The 23,657-nt window shown below is 41.4% G+C and overlaps 1 protein-coding gene across 2 annotated transcripts; it reads right to left on the minus strand.

Annotated features, from left to right (window-relative positions):
- LOC146647713 (vang-like protein 2) lies at positions 1-21,682 on the minus strand. 2 transcript variants are annotated; one of them, XM_085389874.1, is made up of 8 exons: positions 21,392-21,682; positions 10,986-11,364; positions 7,573-7,696; positions 5,970-6,577; positions 4,619-4,752; positions 4,283-4,418; positions 3,920-4,163; positions 1-3,089 (listed from the first exon to the last, which is right to left on the minus strand). In XM_085389874.1, exons 2-8 carry the CDS (start codon positions 11,054-11,056, stop codon positions 2,829-2,831), a joined length of 1,578 nt encoding a protein of 525 aa, XP_085246000.1. In that variant the 5' UTR covers positions 11,057-11,364; positions 21,392-21,682; the 3' UTR covers positions 1-2,828. The 2 variants fall into 2 exon arrangements, with proteins under 2 accessions (XP_085246000.1, XP_085246001.1); XM_085389875.1 differs by having other exon boundaries at positions 21,432-21,629.
- Positions 21,683-23,657: the final 1,975 nt, after the last annotated feature.

Below are 23,657 nucleotides of genomic sequence, written 5' to 3' on the forward strand. Positions count from 1 at the left end.
TTGTAAGTAATAAATGGTTTAATAATGGAAAAAGCCTAGCACACTATACAAGCTACAGTTACCAAAAAGAACAAAATACAACACAGATCTACAATTTTTTTTTTACATTCTGAAAATTGCATCATCATAACTTAGGCACCGTAAAAATGATAGAAAACAACTTATTATAAAAAGGATTTGGAGCCCAAAATAAATCTATGCATGCATTCTTTTGTTCGTTTGTTTTTTTTGTTAGTTTTTTTACAAAAATCAGATGAAATATCGAACAAATCGGACCTGGTGTTTGTTTGTTTCATTTTTCAGAAATGTGAAGGACTTTTTAAAATCGCATTTGACAAAAACAGTCAGCCTGCTTTTGTCTGTTTCTGTGGCTCAGCATGTGGGGTGGAAACATCGGGTTAAGTATCAGGACCTGCAGACGAAGGGGTGGGGGAGTCAGAGTCTGCTGCTCCTGCACATCTGGAAACTAAGGCTGAGGAAAGGTCATAGGCAGCATGTTCACTGTGCCCGTTTCAGCTCGTGGCACAAGGCGAGGCGGTGATAAGCTACTGCTGCAGAGGAGCTGCAGAGAGGAGTTACAATCACATGTCTGGTTTGGGATTCTTGTAGATATGCATGTAAGAAAAAACAAAAACATTAAACCACAATAAGCTAGCTCATAGTTAAACTACAGCTGCCACATCTGGATTCATTTAATTGTGTAAGAAGTGTGAGACTGACTACATTTACACCTGGTATTACACTGTAACGATACACTGTATTATTTCGCTTCCAATATTAATAATCAGGGCGTTTTCCGATTGACTGAAGTTTTATGACAGATGAGCGCCTGCACACAGTGACTCAAAATGCTGTTATCTGATTATTAGGGTGGCTTAGAGTTAAGTGTGCAGGCGGAACTTCTTCCGCAGAATCTAAATATACCCTCAATAATGCAGCAACTCTGTCAGTATCTGTTAAGGAAACTCTTGAAACATGGTCGCACAAACAGTTAACTAGAATTTAGCACAGAGTATGCTTTTTTCCCCCAGTCAGTCACAGAAAAGCTGCAGATTTTATCACTTAAAATGCAAAGATTTTACCAGCATTTCAACATATCGGACGCACAGATTGCATTTGCATTAAAGAGTGAGGCTGGTAATACTCTTGTTTTTCATATTGTCAAATAAAAGCCATAAAAAGACCAAAAATACCCCCAGTCAATTATTAACACCCCCCCCCCCCCCCCAAAAAAAAAGAAAAAGAAAACATGCTTTGTATGGGTACTGAGACCCTGATTTAATTTACTGGTCTATCCAAAAACTACACCCAGAACACCAATGTACTACGTGATGTGTTTTTTTTTCTCTAAAGCACAGCTAATACATCAGGTTAATATCCACTAATACACATATTTCAGTATCAGCATACACGTTGCTCTGATACGAGCTGATATCAAGACGTTTTTAGTTTGCCCATTGGAGAGACTGACTAGCAGACAGAACATAAAGCGCGAGTATAATTTACTAAAGAATCTAAGTAATATTCTGAAAATATGAACCATTATGTGATATTAGAAATGTTTTACTCTGTAAAGAGTGGCATCGACCTGTTACTGGCTCCAGTTTTTCCATTGCTGTGCAATTTATTTTTCCACTCACGCCATCCTGCTGCCAAAAATACTCAATTGTATCTAAAAGTAACCAGCTATAAATGGCACTGAGTAAATCCACTTACTACTTAGGCATGAGTAACATTTCCAAAAACATAGTATCCATGAGTTAAAAAATAATAATAACAGCATAATGCATGTATGAGTTGTTCTTAGGAAGTAGCAGCAATGAATAGATTCCAAGTAATGACACTCGAGACGAGTGCACTGTTGGTCTTTTTGCTGGATTTGTTGACAGTATGAAAAATTCAGAACATCGTCAAGCTCACACTTTAAGATCCTCACGCAAGTAATGTTCAGAATCTCAGTTAATACCAGGTGAAAATGTCATTTTTATTCTGTAACACGTCCTGCTAAAACTGTGACATCAATAGTAAAAGTACCAGTGTTAAATGAACTAAAGCTGCATATTTAAACAATCATGAACATACAGTTTGGAGTTGCAGTGAGTTAGGAATGTACTTCCATTTTGCTTAATAGTCACATAAATTTAAAAAAAAAAAAAAGGACATACTGGCCCTTCAAGGCCACAAGAGAGAACATGTTAACTCACTGCACAAAATGCTACATTCTGAAAGTTAAAAAGTCACTCCTCTAACATATATATGTAAAAAAACAACAACAGTCCTGCTTATGTTAAACACAACCACTGACAGGGGACCAGAGGGCAGTGGTACATCAGCGTTGCAGTCAGAGCTGAAATCCAGTTGGACTGATTTTAAGACACAAATAAGAGGAAGTGACACATGTGATGTAATCCCCTTCCTCTGGTGTTTACGTGTTGAGTCAGCACAGTAAACTAGTCCAGTGGTTACAGCAAAAGAAGAGGCAAAAGGAGGAAAAGTCCCCGTTTAGAGGAAGAAAGAACTTTACAGTGTGCCGTAAAGACATTGTCAAGACAAGAAAAGGTCAAGGCATCTGTTTACTTCCAGGGTTTGAACAATCGTTGAGCTGATCACAGTCTGACGCAAAGCATCTGTGATGATCACAAAACAGGAAGGATGAGGCCCGCAGAGATGTTCCTCTCTGAATGGTTTGTTTGTTGATGAGAGGGGAAATGATTGGGCCAGAATAGACCACATGGCCTCCGCATGTCCCACCGCATCAGTGATCCAGGAGGAGTTAGCACGAGGGGAGAGGAAAGTGTAGGAAAAAGAAGACGTTTTACTGGACGCCTTTACACCGAGGTCTCAGACTGCAGCCTCATGACGAACTTGTGGCTCTTTGGGTCGATGAACTCCTCCCCGAGTCGCAGGAAGGGGAGCGGCGTCACCGTGACAACAAGGGAGAAGTCCAGGCGTCGCAGGGAGAAGACCAAACCCTGACGCAGGGCTGAGGTCACCGGCTCCTCGCTCACCAGAGTCCACTGGCGCCCCCTACCGTTCTGCTGCTGGTACTGCATGGTGGGGCCGGCGGTGAGGTAACGCTCCAGGAAAGCCTGAAAAGGAGGATGTTGGAGTTTAATCACCAAGGAAACACCAGCTGTCTTAGTGCTGAAGTGCCGTGCCCAAGTACACTCATGAAGCACTTAACTACATTTACATCACTAATGATGCGGCTTTGAAGATCATTTCATCGATCTACACTGTCCGCTAAAACAAGTAAAAGAAATACTATCCTACAATAATTCTGCCTTTCTGTAGTGGCAAAGATCCCCTTATTGTGTTGTATTTATTTTATATTTAATTAAAGTGGCTCTGTCCTACAGTGGTAACATATTTGGCTAACACTAGATCCCTGGCATCTCCTCTCGAGACCGAAAGGAAGCACAAATCCCTTGGACGGGCCATGTTGGGATGGAAGGAGCATCCATACCAGATCAAATATGCACATTGATCCAGTGTGTTGACCTCTTGTGAATAAGACAGCAACTGATAGAAGCTGTTTTGTTTTTTTAAATAAAAGAAAGTGTCCCAAAAAGAGAGAGTATTCAGGAGTAAAGGTAGGTACATCTGCACTCAATGAGGGACTGTTTGGGTTTAAATAGCAAAAAATAAATAAAAAAAACATCCTTATGGTAAATAATATAGAAGGGTTTTGATAATCAATAGAAAGTATCTGTACACACAGGACAAGACTGAAAACAGTATCAAGTGGCTGCTATCATCAGGGACTTAGGCGCCTCCGAGTTAGAGATGTATTCGATTCTCTAGTAGAAAATTCTGCTAAGAAACAGCCATCAATACTCAAACATGTTTAAAAACAAAACAAACAAATATTTTAATATCAATTAGGCTGTTTGCTGTATTGGAACTATTGACGACTCACCTTGGGTGTCATGTTGTGCGTGATGCAGAACTGAAGGTGTGTGAGGATGCTCTCCATACTGTGGAAGGCCTGCTGCCGTGTGGTTCTCAGGTACTTCTGCATGGCCCGGGCCATCGGGGCAAAGATGGCTTGGGCCGCCTCTCGAGGATCCATTACCTCTCTGGGGTGTTTGGGAGATGAGGTTGCCTCTTCCTCTTGGAGGCGCTTGATATGCGTGAAGGCCTCTTCCACCGCCACCACCAACCTATTAGAGTAAAAGAGAACTGTGGTGACATACCCAACAGATCAAAGATGAAAAACCGAAAAGTTCTGCGGGTGATAAATGGCCCTCGAGGCCGACGAGGAACGTGGAGTGTATCTGACCTGGCCTTCCGTTTGCGGATCCTTCGGTCCATCTCGGCCTCCTCGTAGTAATACTCGTTGTGGGAGTTGTCTCTCCGTCTAGCAGCAGCTGCTATCATGGCCCGGGACTGGCCTGTGGAGTTATTGGTGGTGTTTTCTGTAAGACCGAAGGAGGGAGTATTGGACTGCACATTAGAACTCAGACAGGTAGTTTAAGGAGTTCTTTATGTTTCCCGTTCTTGCTGTAAAGCCACCTGCTTCTGACGTAGACCAACAAACGGCAACGAAAATTAAAGAAAAAACGATTTACTACTGGATTAAAGACAGACGTCAGAGCCAGGACGAAACTATATTTACCATCCAGAGAGTAAACTTTGAAGCCTGTCATCTTCTTGGACAGGATGGACTTGGGCAGGTTGAGGAGAGCTGGGTTATAGACGGGGAAGTCGCTGTAATAACGGTCCAAAACCCAGACAGCTGCCCGCTGGATGCTAAAACACAGTATCTGTCGTCAGTGTCACAGTAAGTACAGGTCAAACAACAGCTGCTGACTGCACAACGGACAGGCTGCAGTTAATACAGACGTAAATGTAAACTATATCTCAGCACCTCCCTCACATTTCTGCCTTTGATGGTGATCTCGTTTAATGTCACACCTCAACTATTACTTTAAAATAAGATACACTGATGTTTGGACAGTAAAATACTTCAAAGTAAAATGCATCCCCTCACATCCCCCAAACTGTTTTTTGGTGTAGTTTAATATTTACCTAGGTTTTGTGAAACTTCCGCTTTAAAGTTAATAGATTTATTGTTGTTGAAACTAAGAAATGTTTCAACAACAATAAATACATGCAATATGCTAAGAAATATATGCACATTTTTACCCAGTCCATTGGGATAATCAGAATAATTGAGCATATATTATATTTCCATTAAACAGTTCTTGACCACCAGAATCACCAAAACCATGGAGTCCCTGCCAGTGTCACGCTTTTTTTATATTTCACTGAAATCTTACTAAAGTTACTTAAAATAATGCCCGTGTACACGATGTAGGTGTGACTGCTGGGGATGGATTACATCCTTGAATCATCAAAAAAGGAAAAATGAAATCAGATTTAAGTTGTGATGTCTCTGCATGCTGCTCACGTTTAAAAAAAAAAATAATGGCCTGATGGAGATATGCATGCACGCACACTTCCCCTTCAGTTTGTTTCCAAAAAACAATCTGTGTGTGATTGATTTTGACAACTTAAAAATACATTTTTCCCGCTCTAGGATGTGGTTTCAGAGCACAGGCAGAGAAAAAAGCTTGTAAAGCTTCTCAAATACAAGCGTGAACACACCCAAGTATCAACTTTCAGACATTTTAAACCCACTTAAGACAACTTTGTATTGATTTGCAGTGACTCTTTCCTTTGTAAAGACAAAGGACCCAATCCATACCAGCAAAAATCACTCCATAGAGTAACTGAGACCCTGCATCCTCATGTAAGGACATAGCATTTAGCTTTTCTGCAGCTTATACTTCATGCTGCTGAGCACAGGCCTGTCTGTGGTACATTGCGAATAAGAGTTTGGGACTCATGAGGTTAATCTTCTGCCTCTCAGCAGGTTTATCGTATTTTGTTACTAGAAGGCAACCAAGTAACAAACAACAATTCTGTAAAGATATTAATTAAATGCCATGGCTGGTGTCACAAACCTGAGGTGGCCCACGTTGTAGAACTTGCTGGCACCATCTGTGCTCCGCACCACCTTAAGGCAGAAGGCTGGCTGAAGGTGTCGGACTTCCAGCAGCACCAGAGCCAGGTACTGGATGAAGAGCAGAGCATCCACCAGCGAGGCAGCATACTCCACAATCCCCCTATAGTCCCGTTCTCTGGGCTCCAACACACGCACGCCGTAGAACAACCAGTACGACGCCACAAACAGGAACACCAGCACCATCAGGAGGCAGCGGAAGACAAAAAAGCGCGGGAGGGTGGCGCGGGGAGGGCGGAGGAACAGAGCCCAGGAGGAGATGAGCAGGACCAAGAGCTTGAAGGCCAGGGAGACGTAGAGGCCCTCGCAGGGCGTGCCGCAAGGCTCGAGGGCGTCACGCCACAAGACCTGCGGCAGGATGAGGAAGGCTAATGGCGTGACCAGAGCAAAGAAGCTCAGGCAGCCTCCCAACGCCGGACCCACAAAACGCTTGCACTCCAGTGGAGTTGACTCCTCCAAATCTTTGGTGACGCGGGTCAGGTCCTCGTTCGAGATGCTGTGCTCTGAGGTGCCAGTGACCACAGTGGTGGTCTCTCCCCAGTTGTCATCCTGCACAACAAAGAAAACAATTAGTCATTTTAATCTCTATGCTGAGTAATATATTAAGTTCACCCCCAGCTTTGACTTAAGTTGCACCTCTTCAAGAGGCTAAGAATGCTGGGATTGTATGTGTGAACAGGAGTTGCTCAGCCATACCTAAGAAAAGGAGGGTGTGAGACAAAATCTGAAGCTGCTTATCCTACATATATGAACACAAGATGTTTACATGAAAGGGTTGGTTGGAAGGCAGAGTAAGCACAAATGAACAGTTCTTGCTTTTTTAAAAATCTTTTTTGAGCAGCTGAAAAGCCCTCAACTTAAAATTAGAAGCTAAGGGCTCAAGCCCTGAACATCTTTGTCCCAAGAGCGATTGCAGGTTGGTTAAGCTTTAATGCAAGTGCCCCTTTACTATTTTAAGAATGACTCTTCACTTCATCTGAGAACAAATACGTCCCCTCGGGCTCCTTAATGAAAGCACGTCTCTGCACTTTAAATAGTGAAGTCAGATTATTTTAAAGTCAGCACCTGCTCTCTCCTCGCTAACTGACGAGGCAGAAAAGGACTGAAACGATATGATTAACAGCTCTAAGAAAACACACTTGAGCTGTTGAAAGAATCTGAGAGACCACTTTGAATGGATAACAAAGGAAAACTGATGGGGAATTCAGCAACAGCTTTTTGACCTGAATAAAGTAGAGAGGTCAAAGTTTTGGTTTAAAGGACTATTTGTAGTTCAGCTGAGTGTTTGACTTTAATTAAACATAATATTTTAGCATGTACAGCTCCAGGGTAATCTGAGCCTATTAACTTTGTCAATGTTAGTGACATGCAGCTAAAGGACCGAAAGTCACTAACATTTTTTGAACAAATTGTAGATTTAAGAAACATTGGTGGGATAAGATATGCACAATGTTAACCATTAATTAGAATAATGACTGGTGATTAAATGAGGTCAAAGATGACGATGCATGAACAAAAAGAAAGCAGAAAACACTGTAACTGACCCTGTCATCTCCGCGGGTCGACTCTGCATCGAGAAGCGGCTCTCCGGGTGTTTGGATGGTGACCGATTTGTCTCCACGACTGCTGCTGTCTCGGCTCTTGGAGCGGTGACGGTCCCGCCGATCCCTGAAGACAAAGAAATTATGTATCATATCATAAAGGGCTACATTAGTCACAGACGCATCGAATGATGTGATGATGTTACACCATGACACAATCTGCTATTAGTTATCCAATTTTTATTTATTGTCTTAGCAGATTGTCTGTCAAAGTTGCTGTGGTGAATCTTTGTGATAGAAGAACACACAGTTGTGGTCAGAAGTTTACATACACTCATCGTGGGCATGAATGTCATGGTAATTTTGGGCTTTTAAAGGGTTTTTTAACTGTTATTTTTCCAGGCTGGAATCATTATACAACAAACATCTTTAGTGGCTTAAGAAAACAATTTATTTTAGACTTTTGTGCTAATCCACACAAACTCAAATATACACACACACCTCACTAATATTTGGTTAAATGTCCCTTAGCAAGCTTGACCTCAACCAGACACTTTTGATAGCCATTAACCAGAATTAAGCTTCTGCCATAATTCTGGTTTGTTATTTGACCACTCGTCTTGACAAAACTGATCAAGTTCAATTAAATTGGTTGTTTTTTCCTTCTTTTTTTTTTTTTTTTTGCATGGACCCAGTTTTTAAGCTTAATCAGATCCAGATGTCCAGATGTGTCCAAGTTTCAACCCTCTAGCTGTTGATTTAATGTGAAGTTTAAGATTTTATAAGTAGCCTTCCTTGTTCGTAATTCAACTTTGTATTATACAGGGTGGGCCATTTATATGGATACACCGTAATAACATGGGAATGGTTGGTGATATTAAAGTCCTGTTTGTGGCACATTAGTATATGTGAGGGGGCAAACTCCTCAAGATGGGTGGTGACCATGGTGGGCATTTACAAGTCGGCCATCTTGGATACAACTTTTGTTTTTCCAATAGGAAGAGGGCCATGTGACACATCAAGCTTATTGGTAATGTCACAAGAAAAACAATGGTGACAACCATTCCCATTTTATTACGGTGTATCCATATAAATGGCCCACCCTGTATATCAGCACCACTGACAGCAAAACAGCCACAGAGCATGATGCTACCACCACCATGCGTGACATTTGGTACAGTGTTCTTAGGTTTGAAAGCCTCACCTTTAATCCTCCAAAAGTACCTTTTGTCATTGAGGCCAAATAGAAATGTTTCAGCCTCCATCTTATCTGATCATGTCCATAGCCTTGTGGTCAGATGCAGATTTCAGTCAAGCTTCACTGTGGACAGTGATGCTGGTGGTCCAGCAGTTTCTAGTTCATGTCAAGCTTGGGCCCTGGTGGTTCCTGGGTTGTTTCTGAACATCCTGACCAATTTCCTCTTATCTGAGGGGGGACCGTTTTGGATCTTTTTGGATCAAAGTCGTGACACATGTGAATAAGTTATACTTACGTACAATTATTTGAACGGATGATCTTGGGATTGTTTAGAAATGGCTACAAGGGATCTTCCCAACTTATGCAAGTCTGGGTTTCCCCATTCTTTTGAGCAGTGGTGTCAAACAATTCCTCTTTATGCTGGCAAAAAGAAAACAGTTGCCCACAATCATGATCAGCAATGAGAGGTTAATAGGCTTTGGTCTTGTCGAGTTAAAAGACACTGTAGAAGCTTCAGCACCACTTGTTAAAAGATTTAAGTCAGCGTATGTTTATATCCGAGCCCGTATTTATACTTTTGACCCTGCGAGAAATACAGAAACTCCAAAATAAATTCAAACTTGTGCATCCAGCAACTTATTAAAGACACATGCTGTACTTTGGTGCCACCCAGGGGGAAAAAAACAGTTCAAAGAAAAAGTTGAAAGCCCCAAATTACTGTGACCTTCATGATGAGTGTATGAAACTTTTGACCACAACTGTAACTTTTTAAAATTCCTCGTAAACAAAGAAATGGGTCTTACATTCCTCGGTATAGTCACTAATTGAATTATGTCTGTTTTCCTCTCATTTAAAAACAGTCAGAATGATTAATTGCCTCATAGCTTTTTTTTCCTCTTTACCCAGTGAACAGTGGTGTTTTTCTAAAGCATAACAAAACGATACTGCCAGAAAGGAAATTAAAAGCATTGCCATCGCTCACCACCTCCAATTTATCAACTGAGATTGGAGCTTAAAAAATTTGAAGTTTAATCAAGCAAACAGACGTTCGCACAGATTCAGCGAAAATGCTTCCTTAAGGTTTCCCTGGATAACATGTATAAAAGCAGCCCAGGGGTCACTCAGCTTCTTTGAGTGGTTAATCAGCAAACTGTTTTCTTAGTTCACTGTAGCGACTCTGATGGATGTGTTTAGAATTAAAGCCGTCTTCCTGGCTCTATATGAGGTTATGTATGAGTAAGTATACTTTATAATTCCTATTTTCAATATAGATGTATGATGTGTGAGTGTTCAGTATTAAAATATGTGCCACTATGTCTCCTAGTGTGGATCTCAGCATGTGGTTTTCATCCACAGCATCTGTAAAGCTTTTGAGCTGCATACCAGACACCCTACTGTTACTGACGACTTCTTATAGGGAGAATTTGGTTATGAAACCTCACAAGTCACTACCTGTTACAAAGTGATAAAACATTTGATGATTAATTATCCTTTCAGATGGCTAGTGTTGGTCTGGAGTTTAGAAACCACATACACATCAGGTACAAACCTGTATATAAACTCAAAACCTTTAAAAACTGTTATTTTCTAACTAATATAAGTGCCACAATCGCTGATTTATGAGGCAGCAGCTGCAGATTTTGGTTCACTGCTGAGTTTCAGTGACTGGGGAGTCTCCTTCAGAAAAAGAAAAAACTCAAATAATAATTAGGACCAGGGGTGTCAAACATAAGGCTGGGGGGCCAGAATCGGCCCAGCCAAGACTTCAATCTGGCCCACTGGGATGGCTTTCGAATATTTAAAGGACGGCACAGATTTTAGACTTAACTGTATTTTCATGACTTTTACAGCTTTTCCTACACATTCATTCATTCTGGCAGATTGATGCGATTTCGTTATCTTTATCAATAGCATTTTGTTATCATGTTGAAAAACTGAGACATCATGTTGCACTTATTTTCCCTACACCGTAGATCCCTGATCTACACTCTTGGACTGACTACTGCTGCAGTTGCATAAATATTTGATAAAAAAAAATACAAATACAGAAATACAGTTGTTGTTGCTGTCATTCTAATTATGTTGTGTAAATCACAATATGTATTTGAAGATCCAATATTTAAACCAACCAATATTCGAATCAGTCCAAACAACAGACCAGAAACAAATACATGAAGTTATGAGCCTGAGTGTGCCTACTTGAATGGGTCTTACCCACCTGTGCTTTCGGGAGCTTCGGGAATGGGAGGACTTGTATGAGTAGCCCGAGTACTGCGACTCGTTGTCCATGTCTCGGGTCGGCGGTGAGCGGGCTTTACGAGCCCCGCCTCCTCCCGCCGTGCCGCGCTGCTCGCCGACGCCTCCCAGTTGGTTTTTGCGCTCGGAGATGGACTTGGTGGAGAGAGCCAGGGGCAGTTTGAGTAGGTCAACCTTACTCCTGAGGGAATCTATCTTGGAGGCCGATGAGGGGGGAGCAAGAGAAGGGAGGATGGGAGGGCAGGGGAGGCTAAAACGATGAGATGATGAGGAAGGAATAGGGGTGGGAGAGGATGATGGGCAGGAGAGTTGCAACAGGGGAGAGCCGAGGTTGCCGAGATCTGAAAGAGAAGGACAAAAAGAGAGCGCTGGTTAAAACTCAGCATCGCATGTAGCCATTTCTCTGCCTGAGCTACTATTTGTGCTCCTAAGTTGCACAGTTTAACTGAACTGACAACACACTAAAAATACACCGCAGGCTTCATATTTATCTTTTCCTTTTTCCTGCCTGAGCTTCCTGCCTTGTGCTCCTAACAGCAGTCACACCAGACCATCTAGATGGTACAAAACAAGGTCCCCGGTGTCACTTCTAAACTTGGGCAAAAGCTCCTTTTCATAATACGCATCACGGCCTTGGAACAATTTACAAGATAAAGATCATTTTGGAAACACTGGCTTTATATCAGGCATTGAAAAGCATAGCACATTTCAAAATGCTGTCTGAGGAATGCGCCTGAAGCCTAACTTTAGAAAGAAGTAACAACGCAGACGTCTGCGAACACATGGAAGGTTAAAATCATAAGCCCCTTTCAGACGTCAACTCCTTTCCACTAGTCTGAGGGCGTCTGCATGCTTCATTTGCATGTCTTAATGTGCACCCTGGTCATTTTCCATTAAAATCACTACGGCAGTCATACAAGGTCTGACCTATAAGCCATCATTAACTGACAGGCACACACAGGAATATGGGCATCCTTCTTTGTGGGCTGCACAGGTAACTAAACGGCACAAAACAGAAAAAAACATAAGTTTTTGTTTTGTTTTGTTTTTTTTAAAGGGAGGTCACCAACTCTCTTAATCTCACACTTAAGAGAAAGCCTCAAAACTCCTCCCTTTTTAAAGTAAAGTAAAATGACCCTTTAAGAGTCCATTTATGTGGTTTATACCCACATCCACTATAAAACACATTAACCTTCTAAACTGAGGCTTCGGTTTCACTTCAAGCGCTTTCATCGCTTCCAGGTCTCAGCTGAGGTTAATCATCACACGACTATATCTCCTCTCTCCAAGCAGCGAGCATTAGCCACAGTTAGCTGTGTCACAATGGCAGCCATATTGGATTACTGTGTTTTCACTAAACTTGTTTGCCCTCTCCCTCCCTCTCTCGCCGTCTCACATTCCGTCCCTCACGCCCCTCGTCCCCCGGGAAACGGGGCCTCTCCGCTGCCATGGTAATGAATGAGGGTGTTCAGCTGTAGGGGGATTGGAGGCTGACAGTTACTGTGGAAACCTGACCTCACACCGCCCTCTGACACACTGTCTGTCCACGCGGGAGGGAAAAAAAAAAAAAAAAAAATCACCAAAATAAAAGTATCGGCGTGATGGATGTTTGGCTGTCACATGGTAGTTAATCGATAAAGGGAGGGCGTGGCTCACTGGCTTTGATTGGCCCTCTTTGGGAAATGGAGAGGGAGGCTAGCTGCTATCAATGCCGGACAGATTCCACTTAAAGATGCTTTTATGCCCCATCAAGACCATTGAGTTTAAAATCCACTTCCCTTCATCCAAGTCCTGCATGAAATCCAATCTCTTTGTCAAAGTTTATCCACATTTTCACCATCTCTTTTTGCAACATTATTATCATCATCATTATTATTATCATCATTAGTAGTAGTAGTAGTAGTAGTAGCAGCAGCAGTATTATCATCATCATTATTACACGGTAAAGTGTCAGTTCATCCACTGTCTGCAACAAGCCCTCCAACTTAAGTCATCTTTCTTCTCATTGGTTGTTCCTCACAAACAAAGGGTTTGAATAATAGGTCGGGTGGGGCATCAATGTTCCACTCTGACATCATAAAGACTGAAAGAGAGTCTTTTAGAGCCTTTGGAGCACCCAAGCCTTTATTCCAAGTGAAACTGCATGTGTGTCTTTTAGCTTAGGCATTTGGTTATAGAAAGCAAAAGACTAATGGTATGTGACAAATGCACGAGTGTCAGAGCGTGATATTAATGATAAAGAGATGCCATACGTTTACTTTCATAGTGCGCATGAGACAAGCCCAGACATGTGTTACAGCAAGAGGCAGCCTCCAATAATAATTTAGTAACAGGGAGTCCCTTCAACAACCTCAAACAAAAATTACAGCACTTTGCAAAATATGCGAGAAAGCTGTTCCCGCTAAAGGTGGAAACACTACACTTGTTTCAACACTTGTGGTAAAAAAGACACCACCAAGCTATGACGCCATGCGAGGAGGAGATACTAGGAGCTGATGATATGCTTGGAAAAAGTAAACAACGGAGACTCCATCGGGGATCGCCAGAGCACTGCTAGTTGTCTGTATGACAGGGAGATGGATGGAAATTATGGGTGCAGTTACATGATGGAAATGCAGGGCTTCAAGCAACTCCTGATAAAGCTATACCCAGATCCCAGGTAGAAAATATTTTTCAGTGTTATGTGAAAATATTGTGAGTCTAAGTTAAGGTTAAGCTACTTTAATTATTAGTAGTAGTAGTATTAAAATGTTAAGCATTTGTTTTATATTTTTACTTAAAACTTCCATGGAAAACGCTACTTAGGTTACTTTTAATGCTTAGATTTAACTTTGCCACTATCAGTGCATATATAGTGCAGTGCTATAATCCTGCTGCTAGCATCTTGTTTCTATAGAGTCACACTTCAAATTCAATAGTGTGTCATCAGGAGTTACTGACAGTTTCTTTGTGTTGTAGTAATAAATAAATAGTGCTTCCTGCAGGCTGCAATCACTGATAAAACACTGTTCACTATATCTTTTTAATAGATACATTTTTCCCAAATTTCCTTGAAATATAAATGATGTTGTGACAATATCACCCACTCCTGGCAGCAAGTCTGTTCCATTTCCCTGGAACCAGGGCTTTTCTAATAATCTTGAAGATCATCAGTGGCTGAAACAAGAGCAGCACACAGACTTTAGACTGCCCCTGGTTGTGCACAGCTATAACATGCAAACAACAGTTTACCAAGCTCTGCGTATGATCAGCGCACAACCAGGCCAGTCCCCTCATAGGGATTATTCACACATGCGCTGATCTCAGTTTCTGAAAGTTTCTTCCTGTTTAAAATAAACACCACTTACCACCAGCATAAATATGATAGCAAATAATGAAAAATTCAATAGCTCAATGTTATGAGAAACCTCCCCTTATCCGGAATCACTAACTTTTAGCAGACCAGAGAAGATTTTGGACCCTTGCAGCCATGTGCAAAACCTCAACAGCATGCTTATTCCAAAACCACAAAACTCCAATGACTAACAGCTGCTTTCTGGTGCATCATGATCGGCTTTTATCTTCAGCTTTAGCAGAGGAATTAGCAGAATGGTGCTGTGCTTTTAGGCCAAATAAAGTGCTTAAAAGCTGTGTTTCATGCGACCCCTACAACAGACAGGAGTCTGCATTCTGAATGTCACGCGAAGCAAGAGGATTCTTATTTTAGATCAAGTTAAACCGAAGAAAAGCACATTAAACAAACTCCTCTTCACAAGTTCTTTTAAACATGCCATTCGGGGACAGACAGAGGAGCAGATATGGGTAGAGCTTCTCAGCAAAATAATACGAGGACAATAAGTGGAGAGGACTCAGAGATTCCCAGACAAGCCAAATACTCTACACAGGCAAGAGACACAAATCTAAAGTGTTTAATCTAATGGCTGTAGAAGCTTAGCCGGTATTTGCTCTCCCAGACAGAGAAACGCTGGCCAAAATAACAATCGGAAATCATCACTGGCCATAATGCTCGCCCCACCAACGCACATAAATAACAATTAAGCGATTATAATGATGCGGTCTGCCTTTCCAAGCAACGACAAAGGAAAATGAAGGAGTAACGTCTTATTTCAGCAGCATATTTACTCCTCTATATCTGAAACTCTAACAGCAGAGACAGAAGAAAATGGCTCAGCTTTTTGAACGCATGAGTGATAAAAAGGAAACAAAAGCATTACTCAGATTAGTGCTCTTTATAATATGTGTCAAAATCAAAGCCCACAACCTAGCCATTTGTCAATTTTAATCCAACTCACAAATTATTTTAGATTCTCAAGAAAGTTTGGCCTGTGGTCTGCACCGCCCTGTGCTCATGGCAAACTAACCCTCCACTGCATCGGCAATCTGACAAGCCTGCAAACAATGAACGTGACAAGACTACATAGTCCATGTCTAACTGAGTGTTAACAGACGCCTACCATGAAACAATTTGTTTTCAAAGAACATAGTTCCCATTTGAACATATACAGCAGCAAAGATGTGAAGTCATACATACTGCAAACAGGTATGCAGCTAAAGCAAAACATGTTTCTTCTTTCAGTCCTGATCTCAAAGTGTTGAAGCTGCAGAGTTTGCTGCAAGCTTCATTTTTGTTTCGTGCCAGGAGGCTGCTCTCTATGGTACAGGTAGACTAGGTGAGAGCTTTTGCCTCCATTTTCTTCTTTTTTTCTTAAATTAGCTTCCTGCACAAATATTGAGCTGTCGTGTTCGGGCCTGTGACACAGGCAATGCCAGAGCTGAGGAGCTGACGACGCACTCTGTGCAAGACTGAAACAAAAGACTGGTTTTATGCTTTGACATTAGAGCTTAACAAGATTTTATTAAATGCCCCAACTTCAAGCTTGTGGAACAGGTTGTTATAAGTTGGCTGAAGGAAAGCCTTCTTTGTGGAGTTAGTTTGCTTAACTACATTTTATAAAGACTAATGATCTTATTTTCTTCTGGTAATTTAATTAAAGCACGTCTATAAACTGTATCCTGTATATCTGGCCCTTGGTATAATTCCCATTTTGCAGCACAGCCCTTAGCAAACCCTCCTTGGATGCTCTTGCCATACATAAAATGCTGCTGACATAAATGTGTGCTTTTGCTTGCACGTAAAGACAAATGTTGTGAAGAGTGTCACGGTTATATGTATCCAAAAGCCTTAGAGAGCAATTAAAAGGCCAAGCATAGGAGTCTAAATTCCCCCTAGAGACGTATGGAGATACAACACAAACACGTTGGACAAAGGCAACGAGAAAAGACATTCAAACATAATATTTATCACCTTAATATGTTGACATTTCCTCCCATTGTGGGCGGAGTGGTGACAGTTGCATGAAAGGGGGAAAAACAAAAAAGATTTATCATCAGCAGAGCGTGAAAGCACTCAGGTAATATTGACATATTCTCAAAGAGGTAAGATAATTAAATGAAAGTATTACTATTTAACACAGCGAATATTCATTGTGAACGTTAAGACTTGATTTCAAGTTACAAGTCAATGAAAGATGGACTTAAGAGGTCATGAGAAATTTCGTGCCTGATGATGGCATCTTAATGAAAGACAACAAATAATTCAAAAGGCATTTAACTAACTAACTAACTAACTAACGTCTCAGAAATTAGGATAGCCAAGTTAGCTGGAGAAACCTACCGGCTACATCTAAAACATGGATCTTAGGATTTGATATGAAAGTTTAATTTAGATTAAACAGAAGATAAACTTTCAAAAACATGTAGCAGATGATTTAACTGGTAATTATGGTTCTTGTGAAACCCTCTGAATCAACGACATGTAGAATACACAGACAAGCAGAGCTCACTGTTCACAAAAGCCCTCCGGCTAAATACACACATTTTCTCACACACCTAGCAAACATAGCAGGGTAATGTTTGTAATTAAGTTCCTGCATTTTCTGTTTCCTGCCAAGTGTCCTTCTATTCCAGTCACTCACATCATGGCACAATGACTTTTTACCCTTAACCACAACATTTATGACAACATACACTGAAACCAAGACTGTGCAACAATGAAAAACATTAGCATGATAACACTTACTATGGTGTATCGATAAACATTTGGTATTCTCCAAAGAATGAAAGACTGCATTCACAATCATAATCACTGCTGCAAACTACTGAACTGGGTATAGTCTATCTGACCTTTAAAAATCAGTATTTAAGTAGCAAAGCTGTAAAGGGAACTTCAGAATCTCAAAATGTGAACTGTCACAGAAGCTGCACACAGAGGCTGTGAAGGACTGAACTTAATATTTGGGGATGTTTTAGAGTTTTGCTGAGTTTTACATGCACAGGCACATAAACACGGGGTTAATGTTTCTCAACTCTTCAACTTTGCATTTCCCAAACAAGTGAGCACTGGCGCACTGTTTGACTCCACCGTTTGCTCAGCTGTGATGCTACTTTGCTGCAGCTTTCGCAATTAGGATAAGCTATGTGATCATGCGTTATCTAAATTACTCTCCAAACATGTCCTTCTGCTTTATGTTCTTTAAAAAAAAGTTTTGACAGTATCCAAGTAAACATGAGCAATAATGTTAAATTTGTGACTGGACGATATCTGCCGACTGGTAAGGAGACTAGAGCTCTCTGTAGCATTTTACCTGTTCTAAATAACGTAACATAAATTGACTTTTACAGTATAAATAACTGCTGGATGATGTAAAACTTGGATAAATTGGTGGATCCCTAGCAGCACTGCATTCTGGGTTTTTGGGGCTCCTGTCAATTTAAAAAAAAAAAAAAAAAAAAAAAGGCCTTTTTTCAGCTTCAGTGAATGATTTCTCTGTACGAAGACTGGAGTCGAGTGTAAAATTAACTCTGTTTTTATGCTGAAACGCTGACATCATCTTTCAGCATTTGACCTTTGAGGTAGATAAAGCAGTTTCTTGTAAACATTACATTCAGCCTGTTATACGTATAATGAGAGACATATGCTTCAAAAAAGTAAAGCGCACAGGGCCGTCTCTGCAAGTAAGGCCTGCAAAAGGCCCGTCCTCTCTAAAGAAAGTATGAAAAGAAAGTTGCAAATATTACATCACTTTCAAGTGGCTTAAAGCACTAAGCTACCAGAAAATTTTGATATGAGTAAATCTAGATTGCACATGGTCTGCTGACCTTTACAGTCTGAAATAATCCTGTTGCCATACCTGCCTGTGTGCTGGCCTGATAGTGAGAATATGACTGAACACTTGATCTACAAAGGTGTGGTCCGGTACTAAGATGGATAAGGTTTCCTATTCATCCCACCGTCCTCTATGACCTACTTCATGGACTTCAAGAGGATTCTCGCCTTCCATCTTTAATCAGCAGCATTAGTATTAAAAAAAAAAAAAAAAAAAAAAAAAAAAAAAAAAAAGGAAACCACACACCCACAGTGTAAAAGTACATCTGAGCACAAATCTGTTCAGTAAAGCAATAACAACCTACCACTGGTTCTAGTTTTTGATTAGCACCTTACACAAAAGGTTCGTTTCTTTTCATCCAGCTAAGCCATTGTTCCTCCTGACATTGTTAACCAAATACCGGTATGACTTTTTCCATATAGTCTTACGCAAAAAGAGTCAACTTTCTAAAAAATAAAAAAGCTCTGACCGATTTCACCAGGGTTGTCCACTGCAAGCCAGTCCAGAAACCTCTGTGTGTGTGTGTGTGTGTGTGTGTGTGGTCTAAGATTAAACAGTTATGATGCTGGGCTTCAGGCCTACTAGAGCCACGGCTCAAAGGTTTTATGGCTCAGGCCAAAGGGAGTGTAAAGTCATTTAATATGCGCCATCAACTGAGAGCAAAGACAACAGCTTCCTCTGAAAACAGAAGACAAACACATTCAAGCCTGAGTGAAGGAACCAAATCTCATATGCACACAACACAGCCTCCACACAGGGTCCCAATCCTCAACAGCTAAAATCGACTTCATTATTTTTTTTATTGTGGAATTTATTGTACCAACTCCTTTTGTTTTCAATTTAAATCAATCTGGTTTATGACTCAGTGCATCCAAAATCAATTAATGTAGCTCAAAGCAACAACGCTCCTGAGTCAAATCCATAGTTTAAACATCTTTGGCTTGCAGTTTGGATTTCATATGCATTTCTTCATGCATCATTTAAAGTAACTATACAGCTTAAAACAGTGCAGACGTTCATAGAAGACCATTTTGGTTATGCTCATCAATAAAAATGATTCCAACAATGAAATCAAACCATTAACAGTGCAATTATTTTGCTGCAAGCGTGCAGATCTAGTCACACGGTAATCAAAACAAGCACATGGAAGATTTTACAGCTACCTTCCCCATGGCAAAAAGAAATCGAGCTGCCGTCAAAAAGTTTGGAGCTGCTTGCACTGTGACGGCAGCTGTCAGGGCGGAAAAGCAAGCCGGGACACCTCTGAAGTGACCAGCTCCGCTCCATAGCCATTTTAGGCCAGATATAGTCCACCAACTGTGAAAATAAGCATGCACACGCCCAGGGTCCAACAGGGGAAGAGGCTCATCAGTGTAACAAGGGCCACACACACACACACACACAGACAGAACAGAGACCGCCACCCACATCAGTAAAACCAGTGAACAACAAGACAACTGCTTCTGTCCAGGTCTGCACACACGGCGAGCAAACGGGAGCAGGTGTGCGCGTGTGTGCGAGTGAGAAAATCTAATAGGGTGTGTTTGAATCAACAGGCCTGTCTTCTGACTCTGTATAGATTTGTCTTCATATCCAAACAAAAGTACTGCAGAGACAGGAAGCGGCTGAGATGATTCATGAGTCATGACTATGGCGAGTCTAACAACAGCAGCCAACTATGTGTTACTGATAAGTCAGAGCATCATTATTTTCTTTGTTTGGGTTATAAAACGTCAGGAGTTGCTTGAAAAAGTCCAAAAATGAAGAGGCGTGTCATAATTCACTGTCAGAGACCATAAAAACAGCAGAAGTTCAAATGTGGCGATCAGACTGGAGTCAGAAACTATTGCATTTTTTAAGGCAGTCAAAAAGAGCTGTATGAGTCAAACAGAGATGCATTTATTTTGAATAAGAAAACACTCGTATTCCCTTCAGGAAACACTTTCTGAGCACTGAAATCTTTTCATGATGACAATATTAATGTAGATATTGCGGCAATTTCTTAATTAAGACTTAATTTGTGAGTCACCTGACAAACATCAATTTGACTCCTTGTTTAAGTGCTTTAAACATCCAAAATTATGTTTTATCACAAGACATTTGGAAGCTTTTTTGTGCATTTTTTCAACCTGAAGCAACCACATTGACTTAAAAAGAAAACAAAATGTGATTCCATGTGATTAAACACAAATATGACATGATAGAAACCTTCTACCATGTCTGTTTCCTGAAAATACATGCACAATTCTCTCTGCACTCACATTACTAGTTGTCATGCTTCTCTTATACTTTAATTGAACCAAAGTAGAAGGCACACCGCAGGGGGTCAGAGGACAAGCTGTATTCTCTGTGTTTGTGTGGACAGACCCTTTAAGCAGAAAGCCAGGCTGTCTGAAGAGCTGAAATGGTAAATTAGTCAATTTACAGATGAAAAGGGCCAATGGACAATTTGAATTGTTAAGTAAAACCTCAGTTTATTTCTAAAGGAGTAAAGTCTAACATTTTCTGCTTTTCAAGAAAGAAAACTAACGTTTTCTCCATCAGCTTCTTGAATATGGAAGGTCTTGGTGTTTTTCTCTGTTTGATAATATTGTAGTATTTGGGTTTAAGACTCCTGGTCAGACCAAACATGTTTCTACATAAAATACTGGAGTTTTTATTTTAACTAACAATAAGGGGAGAAATCTAGTTGATTTTTGCCAGCATTTCTTAATACTTCAGATTTCCTAAATTAATGGGCACCAATACTTCTACAATGAACCAGCTGTGCTTCATATTTCTTAATCTCTGTGGTATCACTGTGTAAAATTCCTTCTTCAGTCCATTTCCACTGAGCCCCTGCTATGTTTACGACCCGTTTTATCACTAAAACATCCCCACTGGAAGCAGTTTACAGCCATTCTGTGGTATTTTTAAAGCCTGGTGATAGCATTGTGTAGTTTTATCTCGCAAAAGCAGGACTCAAATCTTAGAAATTAGAAGTTGAAGGGCGAACAGACGTTTCAAGCACTGGATCTGTGCGTAATCAGGGCCTGTTTCGGCTGCAGCAACGTTATCCTGTTTCACTTTGAATTACAGCCTGTGTTTAGACATTTTAGCACCGTGCTGCAGGCTACGGCAGCGTGGCTCAAGAGTCGAGCTGCGTTCATTAATATTTCAACAATATTCCACATGCACAAAGAGCCACCAAAGGCTAACTTACTGCGAAGAACCGGGCGAGTATAAAGAGTTGTGCGACCTACAAGATGAAAAAGGAGGGTGTTGGAGAAAGGCAGGACAATGGGAGACTCCCAGGCCCCACCGGTGGCGTCCTGATGCCAAATGATCCCAACGCCCGCTCCCTTTCTTTCCCCTTTCCTTTTCCAAATGGGACGCCCTCGCAGTAAAATGAATGGACGCACTGAAATTCCCACCAGCCCTTCGCCGAGGACAAAATTCAAACCCTCCGGCCTGCAGTCACACTGGACGCGCTCTTTGCTTCCAGGCGCATCACTCTCAGTCTCCTTTTTTTACGCTTCTGTTCACATTAATAAAGGCAACTCTTCCTCCCACGTTTAAAATCGATCCAGGGAGCTACGTGGCCTCCGTGGGGTCAACAATAGCGCCGACGAGGGTCCTAAACTTCCCTTCGGATTCAAAAAAAAAAAAAGGGCGACCATCGCGTCCTCTCGACTATTGTTTGGGGAAACCGGAGATCTCCGGCGCCCCGAAGCCTCCCAGCTCCCCTCTCCGCGTTACAACTGCGCGCAAGCATCCACAGCACCACTTCCAACATTTTAACACATTTCCGCAAAGAAATACTACTTACTTATTCCGGATCGTCCATTCAGGTATTTTCTTACTTTCCACTCTCCTTCCACTCAGCCGTAGCACCGTGCGCCCCGCCTCCGCTTCACTCTGGCCCCTCCTCTGTTCCCCCCCTGGGGGACCAGGCCCGTGAGAGAGTGTGGTTCAGCCACGGCGCATCTATCACCGCGCTGATGTCTCTGAGAGTGTGCGCTCGATGAGAGGGACCGGGACAGAGTAATGTGGCTCTTAAAACAGAGAGGCGGTTTATGGAGCTGCTGACGGGAACAGTCCTCTAAAAGCGCCATCATCATTAGATGCTTTCAAACCTCCTGACCTCCGTGCAGCTAAGAAGATGGTTACGAATCCAGACATGCAGCACGAACAGGTTTTAATATGTCGTATAGTTTAGAGGTAAGAAGAAAACATTTTTTGTATTATACCACGGATTTGTACAACATGGATAATGTATATTAATAAATGGTTGGACTCTAGCAAAGACCTGGCACATGTCCTTGCCAGTTGATCCATTTTCACTGAAGCCTCGTCAGAAATGGAAGGGTGGCTATCAAGAAGCCATTCTTTAAAAAGGGAAACAGGGAGGAAATGTTGAGGTATGCCAAATGTCCTTCAAGAAGCCTGGAGGACTATTCATGATGACTACTTACAGAAATTAGAAGAGAGCTTACCTAAGAGACTTGTTTCTGCAAATCGCTGCACGTATTTTACATTTTCCCAGCAAAATATAAAGAAATTAAGGGTGACTCAAACATTTTTCACAGTACTGTAGCTCAAAATAATCTCACTGTAGATATGGCAGAGGATCCTTGGCAGAGGTTTTTCTGTACTGCGTCTTACTAAAAATATTACAATATTTGTTTTACAACTACCTTCCAACAAAATGCAGGCTAGGGTTTACCATTAACTACTTACAGTACTTAAGTCACACTGTGTTTCTTTTAAGGAGGATCTCTACTTTCTTGCTTTTTTTCCCAAGGACTCTTAAAAAATTATCAACTCAAAAACCGCCTTTTGAGTCTATCAAAACCTTCGTTTGCTGTCATTGTGAGCTGGCTTAAGAGGAAGATAATGGATGGATGATCATATTAAACATGACCAAAGTTTCAAACTATGTGTGCAGGTAGCCAAAGCCAAAGCTTCATACTGCTTTAAGCACTCAGTTTAAGAGTTTTTTCCACTCTTGGATCTGTGTGACATCATGACGAGGGGATATTCTTAGCAAGGTCATCTCAACCACAAAGGACTGACACGCACAAAAGTGCGAAAGTCCCTGAAGGTCAGAGAACTCGAGCCAGTAGAAGTGCCTTAAACATGCATTCCTTTAATGGCCAGCAGGGGGCGACTCCTCCAGTTGCAAATCCAGCTCTATGAAGGTCAAAAAACAACTATTGGCTCCCTCACTCTGTGACTTCAGTAAACACTTTTCTGCTGCGCACAATTAGTAGTTTAAGTTTATACGGAAAAGAACGTGAAGTCTGCTGGAGTCAGAAAAAAAAAAGGATTATCCAGAATAAATGTCAATCAATTCTGCTTCATAGTCAGATTCACTCCTTGCTCATCACATCCACTTCAAAACAGCCAGAGGCTTCACAGGCATCAATAGTGGCAGTGGGTAACATTGTGACACCTGTGTTGGGGGGGTACCAAACAGAATAAAAAGC

This window comes from Rhamphochromis longiceps, linkage group LG18 (assembly GCF_057381845.1).
Source record: "Rhamphochromis longiceps isolate RC_006_pf linkage group LG18, R_longiceps_female_GT1.1, whole genome shotgun sequence".
NCBI lineage: Eukaryota > Metazoa > Chordata > Actinopteri > Cichliformes > Cichlidae > Rhamphochromis > Rhamphochromis longiceps.